At 39.4% G+C, this 16,122-nt stretch overlaps 1 protein-coding gene across 1 annotated transcript in view; it reads left to right on the top strand.

The window, feature by feature from the left end:
* The window catches only part of LOC126764646 (uncharacterized), a 15,468-nt gene extending 1,770 nt beyond the window's left edge, over nucleotides 1-13,698 (top strand). Inside the window, exon 3 of the mRNA XM_050482308.1 lies at nucleotides 12,611-13,698. Within this exon, the coding sequence (XP_050338265.1) occupies nucleotides 12,611-13,698 (1,088 nt within the window). The remainder of the gene's footprint in view (nucleotides 1-12,610) is intronic.
* Nucleotides 13,699-16,122: the final 2,424 nt, after the last annotated feature.

Genomic DNA, 16,122 nt, shown 5'->3' with positions numbered 1-16,122 from the left:
CTTCTTTTCGTTCAATGGTAGCTGACCGGAGTAAGGGTAGCACTTCATTTGTGTCTTCATTTCTTTGCATAATTTCTTCGATTTTTGCTCATACTTTTCACTTTTAACTGTGTAATTTATTTGCACAGATTCACTTTCTTTCTGCCCTATATTTATAACTGAGCGTGTACTCGAAAAGTTTGAACTCTGCTTTAATTTTCCTAAGACCCTGTTCACCCCGAAGCATATCAAATTCTTCTAATGTATCTGTTTCAAAAAATGTGAGATTATGTTCTAACAATGTAATTATTATTTTTTTTGATGTGGTTATTGAGTAACCATGAAGAGTTTTCACTTTTACAGGTTATATTTGAATAGACTTACCTAAGTTACATTTGTACTTAGATAATTGTTTGTTGCTCCAGCGTCAATCAGGATGTTAATAAGTGTGCCTGTATCCCTGCAGTGGCGTTGCAGACACGGCAAATCGTTCATGCGCCTANAAAAGCGCTGNCNGTTTCGTAATCATCGTTCTCGTATTCTGGTGTAAGCTATTCTAGTTCTTCGTCGCGTGTCTGGTTTACACGTTGAAATTTTTGCTGTACGTTGGAATTATGAGATGAAGGATTTCGTTTTCTTTTTTGAGGGTTTCCGCGAAGTTGATTATTTGGAGGTAGTCCTTTTAATTGACGGTTATAGCTGTTTTGTTGTGGTTTGGAATGATTCCTATTGGGATTTGCGGATCTCGTGCATTGTTGTGATGAATCTACGTCCATCGATTGGTGCTGTTGCCTGGGTGCAGTCTGATTGTATTGCATCTGTACGTTAGATCTGTACCTTTGTGGTTCCTCGTAATGTCTTCTGCTTGAGTTTTGGTACTGTGATGTATTGTATTGTCTCTGTTGATTGTATTGCGGAACGTCGAATTGCAATTTCTCTTTGGCATGGTATATCGTACTCCGATGGCGTAGGCGGTTTCAAGTCCTTCGGATTGTCACTATAAAGGGTGCCGCTGGTATATTTGCTGTTCGACGAGAATGAATGCCCTCACAGCTTCCCGGTTCGCATATTCTATCATTGCTGATGGATTNCCTGATCCATGATTATCCATCTCAACTTTAGTTAGTGCAAGATTAAATGACTTGCTGACTTCGGAATGGAACTCTGCCAGAGTCCTTTTTCCTTGTGAATAATTGTTGACCCAATGTTTCAATTTGCACTCACACCCGCGCGAGGGTTTAAACGAAAAAACAGTGTATTTATGAAAAGCACAATATATTTATAATTATTCTTTATTTAACAATTGGTTCTGTGCGATATTATATAAAATTATGTTGGAATCGGTTTACTTTTCAATGGCTTGCTATAAGTCGGCGCGGGCGGATCGGAACCAAAGGTAGTGGTGACGCGGCGCCGGATGTACTTATGTATATAATAGAATGTCTTGCAGATGAAAGTTGATGTGCCGATGGTGTTTGACGAATTGTGTTAGCTTCCCCGTTGTCCATTCTTTTTGTTGGTTGGGTTGGAATTGCGCTGTTTCATTAGGATCGCCAGTTTTCCGGGTTAAAGGGGGTGGATGCTTAACTCATTTAAACATCCTGGCCCCTAGGCGAATATTTTGCCTAGTATAATATGTTTGTATAAGCTGTTGCATGTTTTTCGGCTACTGCTGATGGAGTAGTTGAGGCGCAGAATACATTCTGACAGCAGAAGTATCTGATGAAGGAGTAATACTCCATTTATGCGGGTATGCAGAGAACGGATTTTTTGGTTTTAAAACTTAGTTTTATTTTTTTTACGTGCATGATAAAAAAATGTATTACCTAATTTGAACGTTTTCGTATTATTATATTTGCGGGTTTTTTTTTTAAAATTTATTTTTTTTTTATTTTTTATTTTTAAAAATTTTTACCGTGGGTTGGGGTTTTCTTATTTTAATTTTTTCTTGTATCTTTAAATGGTTTGTAATTTCTTTATTATTAGAAAGGGTAGTAACTCCCCGCCTGGTCAGATATGGGAAGGGGACTCCAGCCCCGAGGGACTGTGAAATAGAGGGGTCTTAAGTGTGGCCCCTAATTGCAACGCTTAATTTAAAATTAAAAGGAGATGTTTTTGACAACAAATTCTCCCCACACCCCTTTTGTTGAGCGTTAGAGGGATAAAAAACCTTCCCCCTTTTGTTAGTTTTTTTATTTATTTATTTTTGAATTTTAAAAAAATTTATTGCTATTTTTGAGATGGCGATTTTCATCCCCTTTTAAAATTTTTTTATATATTGTGTTTGGCGTACATTAATTTAAAATACGGGCCCTATACCAGATTTTGAATCAGGATTTTTTTTTCTTTTTAAAAATCCCTTTTTGGGGGAAAAGACATTTTTTTGTTTTTTTATTTCGTGGGGGGGAAAATCCGATTAGAGACTACCATATTTATAGGGGGTTTTGGGTTCGCAAAATATGATTTTTTATTTTTTTTTTTTTGAAAAGGGGTTTTTTTTTCATTTTTAAATTTGGAATTTAATTTTGAAACCTGAGGGCTTTCGGTTCCCAAACTATTTTTTTTTTAAAATTTTTTTTGTTTTGAAACACCAATTTTTAAATTTTTTTGGGATTTGTTTTTGCAATTATACCGGGTTTTTGTATGGTTCTTTGGGTAGAGGGGATATCGCTGTAATGAAGCATTGAATTTTTTTTGTGAAAATTTAAGAATTTTTGTTTTTGCAATTTTAAGATTTGTGTTAGGACAAGCAGGAAGAGTCTTTTTGATCTGAAAAAGGTTTTCCTTTTTTTAATTTTTGTCTTAAACTTCTGAAGGGTTTTTAAGTGTAGCATATTTCCAGACTACTTTGTTTTCGTTCGGATGTGAACGATTTGGTTAAAAATTTTGTTTGATTTGCTTTTGCTTCAGCTTGGGGTATATTTAAGCTTCCATTTTGGTCGTGTTTGTTTTGTTTTGATTATTTTTTCTTCTAACCTCTCCGAAATTTCATATTGGGGTGAAAAATTTTCTTTTGTTGTCAGTTGGGATTTTTTCAGGAGGGATTGCTCCATAGAAGAAGACTTTTCTGGTAATGGGCGGTAAAAATGTTACCAGAATTGGGTCCCAGCTGTCTGAGAGAATATTTAGTGTCGATAGAATCGACAAAAAATTTGAAACAGTGGATTTTTTGATGAATTTAAATTTTTCCCTTTTTTAATTTTTTGGGAAGTTCATTAGTGTCGTTTTTTTTACACCAGTATTCTTCGTTTTTTATATCTAGTTTTAAGCTTCCCGCCGAATTGAAAATTTTCGTCAAATGTAACTGTTGGACTATTTGCCGCTTGACCCTTTTGTTTTTTATCTGAGGTGAAAAATTTTTGCGCAAGATAATTTCTTATGTAAAGGGTAACGTCCCGAAGGGCGGCCATTTTTCATAACCCCCAAAAAGGGTTTTTGGAAAGCGGGGACCCCGAGGGGGTCCTGAACTTGCCTCTTTATATTGTTGCATTGTGGGCTAACTCTACTGTGGAGAGTAGGTGAAATTGCTTATTAGCTTCAGTTGATCGGAGATCATAGCTTTTGTTTCTTCGGGTATTGGCTCAAGCAGTTTTCGTATATTGCGGTAGCAGATAATTTAAAATTTTGCGGTAGATCTGAATCGTCAGAATCTACTACGGCATCATGCCGCTTGGAGGCGAGTCCATAAATGTGCAAGATTTTGCCACTTTCTAATAACGATTCAGAGTTTTCGTGAATCGGTGAGGAGGCAAATCTAGTGCAGTATCTTATTAAACGTCACTTGGTAGTCAACTTAGCAACCTGTTTTGGGGCGTGTAGCTCCTCTTGCAGGTGTATTTTGAATATTGTTGTTAACCATTTTGGCAAAAATAATATTGTTTATTTATTTTTTAGTTCGAAAATATATTTGAATTGTCAATTGGTATTAAAAGCCGCGCTTTTTATTAATTAAAATATTTGTTGTCGGAATGATTTGTATTTAGGTACACCCTAATACTTGGACTTGTATGGGCTTATGGTTTTGTGCAATTGAGAGCTCGTTGAAAAGATCAATGCGCTATTTACATAAGTATGCACGAATTGTTTGTGTGCTTATGAATATGCTTTATTCGTAAGCAATTGAGAGATCAATTTGCTTTTTGTATGCAATTATGCTTGTTTTTGTTTGCCAAAGAACAAGTGGTATTGCCGAATAGATGCCAATGTGGACTTATAATATGTGTGTGTACAAATGTGTTAATACATATTTTGCATAGTTATTACAATTACATATATGTATATTTTGTTGATATATTTTTATTGTTTTTGCTATATATGTAAATGTTATTTAATTTTATCGTAAAAGAAAGAAAGTTTGAAAAATGGAAATGAAAAAATTTTTTTTTCTCTCTCTTATGCATGCATTATAGAAATATGTGAATATATAAATATATATTTTGCGCTTGGCAATTATACATACATATTGATGTACTTGTATGTTATTTGTATCATGTAGAGCAGTGTTTCCCAAAGTGGATGATAACGCCCCCTAGTGGACGCTGCAGGTGTCAGTTGGGGCGGTAAGAGACCCAGAAAGATAATAGGGGCGTTGTGTAGAGACCTGGGGGGTTATTTGTAATTTTATTTAGCTAGGAAGAACATCAATTAATATGAATTAAAAGATTGCTCAAACTCGGTTCTATATTTCTCTCCGCGTAGTTCATATATCTGTCCTATTTTATTGAATATAGAAAAAATGAAAATCATGTCAATCGGTCGCTCCGTTTCATAACGGGGCATCTCGACAGGATAGAATTTATAGAATACTAACTGTCAAACGTATTGCTATTGCCATTGCCAAATCTGTATGTGGGCATTTGCTATCATAATATAATCATTTGCGCAAAGGTGTAGGGTAGGTAGGTTCGAGCTAATGTAGCGAATGCTTTGCGCTCTTGAATAATTTATTTTATCACTTGCGAAATGACGTCGGGTAGGTAGCTGATGTAACGCACGTTTTGAGCTTTTGAACTCCTTAAATGTGGAAAATAAAAAAAAAGGATCTTTATCCTTTTTACAAATGAATTTCTGGGGAAAATAAAAAAGGATAAAGATCCTTTTTTACAATTGTATTTCTGGAAAAAATAAGATAATAAGAAAAGGAGAAAGATCCTTTTTTACAAATGTATTTCTGGGAAAAATAAGATAATAAGAAAGGAGAAAGATCCTTTTTTACAAATGTATTTCTGGGAAAAATAAGAATTCATATTTTTGGACTACTATTACTTACTTACGCCTCCTTTACACGACTCGCGAAGTTAAACGTATTTCTCAAAGCAAAACAGTGTCGGAAGTAAAAAAGAAGAGACGGCAATACTGTGCGGAATACATTAAATTCGGATTCATTGAAAATTCCACAAACCCATCTCGCCTTTGTGTCTTCTATGTCTAAAAAAACATTTTCGAATGAAGCAATGAAGCCTTCAAGACTGCAAGATCATTTGAATAAAATGCATCCAGATAAGAGAGACAAGAATGTAGCATATTTTCCAGACCTAGAGAAGAAGCATAATACTCAGCCAAGAGTAGCAAAACTATTTTTGGCGGCTGCTAAGCAAGATTACGACGGACTACGAGCTTCGTACAATATCTCTTTGTTAATTGCTCAAAAAAGCAAACCACATAACATAGGAGAAGAGTTAATATTGCCAGCAATAAATGAAGTAATAACTACCGTGCTTCATAAACCGGCCGCAGATATTATCCGAAAAATTCCTTTAAGTAATAATTCTGTGCAAAGACGAATTGATGAAATGGTTGAAAACATTGAAGAATCATTGTGCGATCACCTGAGGTCAAGTCAATTTTCAATTCAGCTGGATGAGTCCACTTTACCAACTAATGAAGCATTGTTGTTGTCTTACGTGAGTTTTATTAAAGATGAGAAATATGTGAAGAACTATTATTTGATAGAAATTTAGAGACCGATACAAAGGCGAAACAATATTCAATATATTGGAAAAGTTTTGCGATGAGAAGAAATTCCTTTGAGAAAATTATTTCAGTTGCTACGATGGCGCTCCGGCTATGACAGGGTGCCATAAATGCTTCATAGCGTACTTAAAAAATAAAATTCCAGATGTCCTTGGTGTACATTGCGTTATTCATAAAAACAACATTTAGTTGCTAGAAACTTAAGTGAAAAACTATTTCAATCACTGCAATATGTCATCAAAGCAGTCAATAAAATCCGCAACAGCTCTTTGAATGATAGATTATTTCATCAGCTTTATGTTACTAATTACAAGGATTTCAATCGTTTGTTGTTTCATAATGAAGTTCATTGGCTATCAAGAGGCAATTGTATGACTCTTGGAAACTAAAGATACAGAATTTCAAGACAAGCTCATAACATCAAAGAATGATATAGCTTACATGACAGATCTGTATAAATTGTTCAACGACATGAATCTCCAACTGCAAGGCGATAAACTAAATTTAATTAAAACAAAAGGCGTCGTTGCTGCTTTCTTGCAGCCAAACTGCTTCTACACAAAAAAGAATCTGGGTAGACGTGAGTTTCACAATTTTCCGAATTTATCAGTATCATGCAGTAACGACGAATTGTTTGCCCTGCTGCCAACATTTTGGAAAACCTCCACATTGACTTCACCGAACGATACCAGGACATTTTGAACTTGGAAATACCAGACTGGGTGTTGGATCCGTTTTCAAATGTCAACACAACAATGTCACCTCAACTGGAAGAAGAACTTATAGAATTGACAACAAACGAGGAAATAAAAATAAAGTTCAAAAATGGTTACCAAGAATTTTGGCTACAAAAACCGATCTCGCAATTGTACCCTGGATTGTTGTCAATCGTTCAACGATTCTTGATAGCATTCCCATCGTCATGTTGGTGTGAACGTGGATTTACGTGGATTTAGTGCTGTGACAACACTGCTTACTAAAAATAGAAATCGTTTGCTTGTTACCGAACGTGGCGACTTGCGACTGTTCTTGAGTAAATTGGGAACCTGATATTAACAAACTTATTAAAAAGCATCAGATTCATCCTTCATATTAGTTTTTATATATGGATCGATTATTTTAGTTTTATTTTTAATAAAATATTCTCTGTTTTAATACTATAAAGTTGTGTTTCAATAAACATTCTTATTGGCAGGTGGAGCCCGTAAGAGTTAACTTGAGACCTAAGCGCCGTTGTATGTTACCTACTGCGCTTAGGTTTCAAGTTGCTGGTTATAGTTTAGAAGTCTCCGTTAATATACATATATTTTCTTCTTAATTGGCGTAGACACCGCTTAAGCGATTATAGCCGAGTTAACAACAGCGCGCCAGTCGTTTCTTCTTTCGCTACGTGGCGCCAATTGGATATTCCGAGCGAAGCGGGTCCTTCTCCACTTGGTCCTTCCAACGGAGTGGAGGTCTTCCTCTTCCTCTGCTTCCCCCGGCGGGTACTGCGTCGAATACTTTCAGAGCTGGAGTGTTTTCGTCTATCCGGACAACATGACCTAGCCAGCGTAGCCGCTGTCTTTTAATTCGCTGAACTATGTCGATGTCGTCGTATATCTCGTACAGCTCATCGATCCATCGAATGCGGTATTCGCCGTGGCTAACGCGCAAAGGACCATAAATCTTTCGCAGAACATTTCTCTCGTAAAACTCGCAACGTCGTCGTTGTTGACATCGTCCAAGACTCTGCACCATACAGCAGGACGGAAATTATGAGTGACTTATAGAGTTTGGTTTTGTTTGTCGAGAGAGGACTTTGCTTCTCAATTGCTACCAGTCCGAAATAGCACCTGTTGGCAAGAGCTATCCTGCGTTGGATTTCTAGGCTGACATTGTTGGTGGTGTTTACGCTGGTTCCAAGATAGACGAAATTATCTACGACTTCAAACTTATGACTGTCAACAGTGACGTGAGTGCCAAGTCGCGAGTGCGATGACTGTTTGTTTGATGACAGGAGATATTTCGTCTTGCCTCGTTCACTGCCAGACCCATTTTCTGTGCTTCCTTGTCCAGCCTGGAGAAAGCAGAACTAACGGCGCGGGTGTTGAGGCCTATGATATCAATATCGTCGGCATACGCCAGCAGCTGTACACTCTTATAGAAGATGGTACCTTCTCTATTTAGTTCTGCAGCTCGAACTATTTTCTCCAGAAGCAGGTTGAAAAAGTCGCACGATAGGGAATCGCCTTGTCTGAAACCTCGTTTGTTATCGAACGGCTCGGAGAGGTACTTTCCGATCCTGATGGAGCTTTTGGTGTTACTCAACGTCAGTTTACACAGCCGTATTGGTTTTGCAGGGATACCAAATTCAGACATCGCGGCATAAAGGCAGCTCCTTTTCGTGCTGTCGAAAGCAGTTTTGAAATCGACAAAGAGGTAGTGTGTTTCGATTCTCCTTTCACGGGTCTTTTCCAAGATTTGGCGCATGGTGAATATCTGGTCGGTTGTTGATTTTCCAGGTCTGAAGCCACACTGATAAGGTCCAATCAGTTTGTTGACGGTGGGCTTTAATCTTTCACACAATACGCTCGATAGAACCTTATATGCGATGTTGAGGAGGCTAATCCCACGGTAGTTGGCGCAGATTGTGGGGTCGCCTTTTTTATGGATTGGGCATAGCACACTTAAATTCCAATCGTTGGGCATGCTTTCGTCCGACCATATTTTACAAAGAAGCTGATGCATGCACCTTATCAGTTCTTCGCCACCGTGTTTGAATAGTTGAATCCGTCGGCCCCTGCCGCTTTGTTGTTCTTCAGGCGGGAATTGCTATTCGAACTTCTTCATGGTCGGGTAATGGAACGTCTGCTCCATCGTCATCGATTGGGGAATCGGGTTCTCCTTCTCCTGGTGTTGTGTGTTCACTACCATTCAGCAGACTGGAGAAGTGTCTCTCCATAATTTAAGTATGCTCTGGCATCAGTGACTAGATCACCTTTGGGGGTTCTATAAGAGTACGCTCCGGTCTTGAAACCTTCCGTAAGCCGCCGCATTTTTTCGTAGAATTTTCGAGCATTACCCCTGTCGCCCAGCTTGTCAAGTTCTACATACTCACGCATTTCGACCTCTCTCTTTTTCTGTCTGCAAATGCGTCTCGCTTCCCTCTTCAACTCTCGGTATCTATCCCTTCCTGCACGTGTTGTGGTCGATCGTAACGTTGCGATTGGCAGCCTGTTTTCTCTCCGCTGCGACGCGGCACTCCTCGTCGTACCAGCTGTTCTTTTGCACTTTCCGAAAACCAATGGTTTCGGTTGCAGCTGTACGTAGCTGAGTTTTAAATGCCGTCCCACAGTTCCCTTATACCGAGTTGTTGACGAGTGCTCTCGAGAGCAGGGGGTGCAAGCCGAGTAGAAAATCGTTCGGCTGTCTGTTGTGATTGCAGCTTCTCGACGCACATCTAAAACACTGGAGGCGTGTCTTCCGTCTATCACAACATGATCGATCTGGTTGGTAGTTTTTCGATCCGGAGACAGCCAGGTAGCTTGATGAACCTTCTTATACTGGAATCTAGTACTACAGATAACCATATTTCGGGCCCGGCGAAGTCAATCAGCCTCAACCCCTTAGGGGATGTTTCGTCGTGGAGGCCGAATTTACCGACCGTAGTGCCAAAGACACCTTCTTTGCCCACCCTGGCGTTAAAGTCGCCAGGCACGATTTTGACACCGTGGCGGGGGCAGCCTTCATAAGTCCGCTCCAAGCACTCATAAGAGGCATCTTTGGTCACATCGTCCTTCTCTTCCGTCGGGGCGTGGGCGCAGATCAGCGATATGTTGAAGAACCTCGCTTTGATGCGAATTGTGGCTAGACGTTCATTCACCGCAGTGAATGATAGTACTCGGCGACGGAGTCTCTCTCCCACCACGAATCCTACACCAAACTTGCGCTCCTTTATATGGTCACTGTAGTAAATATCACAAGGACCTACTCGTCTCTGTTCTTGTCCCGTCCATCGCATTTCTTGGACGGCGGTGATGTCAGCCTTTGTTTTTACGAGGACATCAACCAGCTGGGCAGCGGCACCTTCCCAATTAAGGGACCGGACATTCCATGTGCATGCCCTCAATTCGTAGTCCTTATTTCGTTTGCCATGGTCGTCATCAAAAAGGGGGTCTCTCATCCGAGGCTGGTTATACTTAGCTCTTCACTGGGGCTGTTTTTTTACGTGGCGGGTCCCAAACCCAGCGCACAACCCTATGTAGGGAATGTTTCGCCTTCTCACTTTAGCTCGCCTTCGAACGTATGTTCTTAGGCTACCCAGAGGATACTTGGTCAAGGACCGGAAGCAGTGAGCTGCTTGAGCCATGTGTAAAAGAATCGTTTCTGGCCACTCCCAAGTGAATGGCGATCAGAGAACTTTCCTCACTTGCGTGAACTTCTACACATGACTCCATCCTCCAAGTATACATACATATGTATATAGGTCACAATAATTAATTTGAAGTTATAGTGGTTTTTAAATAGGTGAAAAATGGGGGCGCTAAAAAAATATTTATTCTCAAAGTGGGCGGTAGACAAAATAAGTTTGGGAACCACTGATGTGAGGTATACATAAGTATATGTTTGCACTAAATATATGCATATGCCCATATGTATGTACGTATGGTTTTTTTTTCTATTTTGTTTGTGTTTTTGTCTCTTATTTTTTTGAGATTTGCTATTTTGACTTTGTTACTAATTATGTGTATACAATCCCGCTTACTGCTTTATTAAGCAGAAAGGGTTTGCTGGAAATTTTTCGCAAGTATTTGTTTGAACATTAGTGGCTATTGGTAACTTGGTGTATTCTGAAAACACAAACGTAAAGTATTATACTTTTTATATATTTGACATACAATAATTTTTTTTTGTTTGCCGTTAGGGAGGTTTTCAATTACAAGTTTTGTATCAAATACGACTGTAATTTTAGGCATATGTACATACAAACGTGCATAATAGGCAACAACAATAAATGGAAACGATGCAACTCACTTTATCTTCCCGCAAGGGTTTTTTTGGGGATAATATGTGGAAATATATGTGCGAGTTCTATCGCCAATTCCTGTATTTCTCCTCTTCCTTCAGTCTTTCATCTGCCTGGTTTCTTGTGCGTGTTGTTGATGGTAGGTGTGTTTATATGTTTTTAAGTTCGCGCCCGTTTGTTTATTGTATTTATGTATGTATGTATTTTTAGTTTGGAGATTTCGCGCCCGGTTTGTGCTGTTATTTAGGCGCTTTAACTTTTCGCGCCCGATTTAAGTTTTTGCTTTTATACAATTTTGTATATAGAGGTATATGTGTTTTATATGTACATATGTTGTATGTGTATGCACATATTTTGAGAGCTGCTTTGTTTGTGTCACTGCACTTTGTGTATTCGTTTTTTTTTTTTTTTTTTTTGTTACCACACTAGTTCATATACATATGTATATTTATATGGCTATTACGTATGTTTTAGTTTCTGTCACTTCACATTTCTCTCCACTATCGTGAATTTCTATATATTTTTGTGTAAGTACGAATGTATGTAATATTTTTTTAGTATTTTGCACTGTACACTTTCTTTTGTTTCTATTTTTTTCGTTTTGGCTATTAATCTATAGTGCCTTTCTTAAAGGCTCGAAGGGAATGCATAATTGTTGACCCAATTTATTGGGGAATACAAACCAGTGTATTAAATGTTTCAATTTGCACTCACAGCCGCGCGAGGGTTTAAACAGAATGTACAAATGAGCATCCTCCCCGACCTCAACACAAACACCACATCGATTCAAACTTGCATCACTAACACGCAACCTTCACCACACCACATCGCTGCCACCTATGTGAAAAGGTGGACGAGAATCCGTGGGGTGACGCGTACAAAATTGTGATGGAGAAAATCAGAGGGGTAAAAGTCAAGCTCCAACAAGTCCGACCCTCCTAGAAAAGGTGGTGAAAACGCTTTTCCCAACGCAAGAACCCCAATCGAGTAGAACAGTACCAACCGTGATGGAATCTCCAATTGTCGACGAGAAGGAGGTAATGGATGTGGCGGAGAGATTTGGCAACTCAAAGACACCAGGACTTGATGGCATCCCGAACAAGGTACTGAAAATTGCAATCAACCATTGCAAGAGGGCCTTCGCCGAACTCTACTCACGATGCCTAAAAGAATGCGTTTTCCCAAATATTTGGAAAAAACAGCGGTTGGTTCTTCTTCAGAAGCCAAACAAACCAGCGGGAGAGCCGAGTGCTTATCGCCCACTCTGCATGATCGACACGATGGCCAAAATACTGGAAAGACTGATTTGCACACGTCTAGAACGTCACCTAGAGGAAGAGTTCGGGTTTATCTGAAATCCAATTTGATTCAGAAGACATCGGTCCACTCTGGGACGCAGTTTAAAAGTGTCGGACATTGCTGCCAAGGCCATAGAGGGCACCAGATGGATGCATGGAGATAAAAAATACTGCGCTGTGGTCACGCTTGACGTGAAGAACGCTTTCAACTCTGCATCCTGGCCACATATACTGAGGGTATTAGAGGCAAGAAACACTCCGGGGTATCTTCTGAGGACAATTAGCAGCTATCTGTCTGACAGACTACTGCTGTATGATACCGATACAGGTCCAAAAACCTACATGGTGACAGGTGGAGTACCACAAGGCTCCGTACTAAGCCCACTATTATGGAATGTGCTGTATGACGGGGTGTTACGATTACCGCTGCCAAAAGAAGCACAGATAATTGGCTATGCGGACGACATTGCCGTAACGATCGTTGCTAAAGAGCTCTTCCAGATACAAAACATATGCAATGAGACCGTGTCGAAAATCAAAGAATGGCTTACGAGTACTAAGCTTCAGCTGGCAGGAGAAAAAACAGAGGCAGTGCTCATCACGAGCAGGAAAAGGCTAGAAACAGTCACACTGAACATTGATGGATTTAACGTTGTAACGCAAAATTCACTGAGGTACCTTGGTGTTATGATCGATACGAGGCTCAATTTCAAGGCGCATATTGAAAAGGCGTGTGGAAAGGCGGCTAAAGTGACTGCGGTCCTTTCGAGAATTATGGCAAACATTGGTGGCCCAAGTCAAAGGAGGAGAGCTTTGCTGGCTAAAGTTAGCCAATCAATGCTTATGTACGCAGCTCCGATATGGGGGACAGCCCTTCGTCAAAAAACCTGTGTCAATATGGCCAAATCTGTGTCCAGGCTATGCGCCCTTAGAGTTGCCTGTGCGCTTAGAACGGTGTCGCACGAGGCGAGCGCTATCATATCTGGCCTTATGCCATCGGATATAATGGCCTCTGAGTTAAGTAGAGTCTACTGTAAAACAAAAGCCATGAATAGGAGCCTAACGGCTGACGAGCGCAAAAAGGAGAGGAAGACAAGTCTCGAGGAGTGGCATAAGCAATGGGACGCGGCAGACAAAGGAAAATGGACATACAGGCTTATTAAGAATGTGCCGGCCTGGATTGACAGACAACACAGAGACAGATTTCTACTTAACGCTTTTCTCATCGGGCCATGGCTGTTTCAGGGAATACCTGCACAGATTTGGCACGATGACGAAACACACTGTTCGTTCTGTGGAAATGCCTCAGAAAACGCAGAGCACATCTTTTTCTTCTGCACGAGGTTTGCAGTGGAGAGAGAGACCATAGAAAACTTAACAAATGAAAGGATGACGCCCGACAGCATAGTTAGTCACATGCTGCGATCACAACTGGTGTAGGTTAAAATGAAAGAGTGGACTGCAATAGCGCTCCAAGAACTCAGAATAAAAGAAAGGCAGCGCAGAAGCATAAGACCACATGAATAACCCTGGAGGTAGGTATTGAAGAGGCAGTTATCGCCCAGCTTGGTCCTGCGAAGTAGTGCTTAACGGCGGTCCCGCAGGTCCGAATACAAGCTACAGCAGCCGGAGTTAAGGGTTTAGTACGTAGGCATACTGTTTCGCAAGTCCAACATAGTGTTTTAACACTGTCTGGGCGTGGTCCCGAAAGAGGTGTACTCTAGCGAACAATATGAATCGTGCATGCTACCAGTCTCACCTTGGCAGTATCTTTAGAAGATTCCCCCCCCGAAAACAAAAAAAAAAAAAAAAAAAAAAAAAACCACATCGCTTCAAACTTACATCACTAACACGCAATCTTCACCACACCACACTTATAACCCACACTCTACACGAGAACGACACACACCGACACCCACACTTACACACATATGCATCATCCTATTCAGCACCAACGGGGATAAAGAAGGACCGATTACCAGATTCCGATCAGTTCGTTTCTACGACATTAGCAGCGATCGGTCACCTCTATCCGCCGCCATTCCGTTTGCGAAATCTTCCGCGTTGTATAGTTAATTATAATGAAGAACGCGTTTTTCCTTTTAATGTACAGTGCTTATATAAGGCCATAAAGACTTGTGTGAATGAAAGCGAGGCCAACCGTTTTTGCGACATTGACTGCGTTTTTAATATTTGGTAAAGTGGGAAAAATTATATAAAAGGTGAGTGCATTTATCTAACATGGTCCTTCGAGCCATACAGAAAGGCACATTAGTATATAAAAGTAATTAAAAGGTGAAGTGCAGTGACAAAAAACAAAAAATAAAAAAAATATAATAAAACATAGAAAATATATATATATGCACATATGTACAAAACATACATATAAAGAAGCATTGTGATACAACAACACAAAAAAAAAGTGAAATTGAAAGTGCAGTCACCCACCAAATAACCAAATAAAAGTGCAGTGAAGCATATACGAGTACAAGTGCAAAAACAAAAGAAAAAAAAGAAAAAACGAAACAGTGAAAACTAATATACATAAAACCCCCAACGTCAAAAACAACACAAAAATTCAAAATTTTCTAACTCTACTAACAAAATAAAAACGGGCGCGAAACTTAAAAAATCATTTTAAATTAATATATAATAAAACGCCAACACAGTGGAACAGGAGCGACTAGCGACTCAGCAACAGTAGGACAACAGAAAGCACACACTCACCCGATTCTGCCGATTCTGGCATACTTATGAATAAATACATCTCCCCATAGACCTTGAGGAAAATCAAAGTGAGTGTATCCATTCCACATTTGATTTTTATGATTATAATTGTGTATAATATATGTATGTATCGTTGCGCCAACGGTCAACAGCATAAAACCGATAGCTTCTAAATCCGTTTAATAAAAACGGTTAGTGAAAGCTCGGCGGTAAATTCAGTTACCGATATAATCGCAGAGCAAAACGGGAAATAATATATATATGTATATATGTATCCTCAATATACATATATATATATAACCAAATAAATTATTATATGCCCTTAAGACTTACCTTCGTGTATACAATACACACAATCCACAAAACAATAAAAAATATCATTATTCAAGTAATGGGTTGTCAAAAAAGTCTTGCGGTATTTTTATTGATTTTTTTTTTTATTGAAATTGAAATGAATTTTTGATGACTCATGCCCAGCTCTTGACCGATGCTACGGCTGCTACTATGCCGGTCTCTTTCGACCAATTCAGCGATTTTACCGCAATTTTCGACGACAGGCCTTCCGGAGCGTGGCGCATCTTCGACCATCTCTACACCAGAACGAAAACGTTGAAACCATCGTTGTGCGGTGGAAATGGAAACTGTATCGGGTCCATAAACTGCACAAATTTTATTGGCGGCTTGAGATGCATTTTTGCCTTTATCGTAGTAGTACTGTAAAATATGCCGTATTTTCTCTTTATTTTGCTCCATGTTTGCGACGTTATAACTCACGAACGACTTAAAAGAAACGACAATTAATCAAACACGTGTTAGCGCGTGAAATGAGCTTTCCAAAAAGGTATAGCATGACCCGATGCGACGAATAAAACTAGAACTTCGCGCTTTCAGATCCAACAAGCGAAAATACCGCAAGACTTTTTTGACAAACTATTATTTACTTGCTAATTATACTGGCAATACCGCTTCGGCTTAGTAACTGTGAGAGGGATACTTGCAAATGCAATACCGCTTCAGATTATTCAGCTGTGAGAGGATTGCTTCCAAAGTAAGCAAAGGCCGAAATAAGAATAAAACATAAAAAGAACAAATACAAACATACATATATAAATATTCGCAAACGAAGTATACATACAT

The sequence above is a fragment of the Bactrocera neohumeralis genome, unplaced genomic scaffold, assembly GCF_024586455.1.
Source record: "Bactrocera neohumeralis isolate Rockhampton unplaced genomic scaffold, APGP_CSIRO_Bneo_wtdbg2-racon-allhic-juicebox.fasta_v2 cluster09, whole genome shotgun sequence".
NCBI classification, from domain to species: domain Eukaryota; kingdom Metazoa; phylum Arthropoda; class Insecta; order Diptera; family Tephritidae; genus Bactrocera; species Bactrocera neohumeralis.
This window is presented reverse-complemented; position numbering and strand designations above follow the sequence as displayed.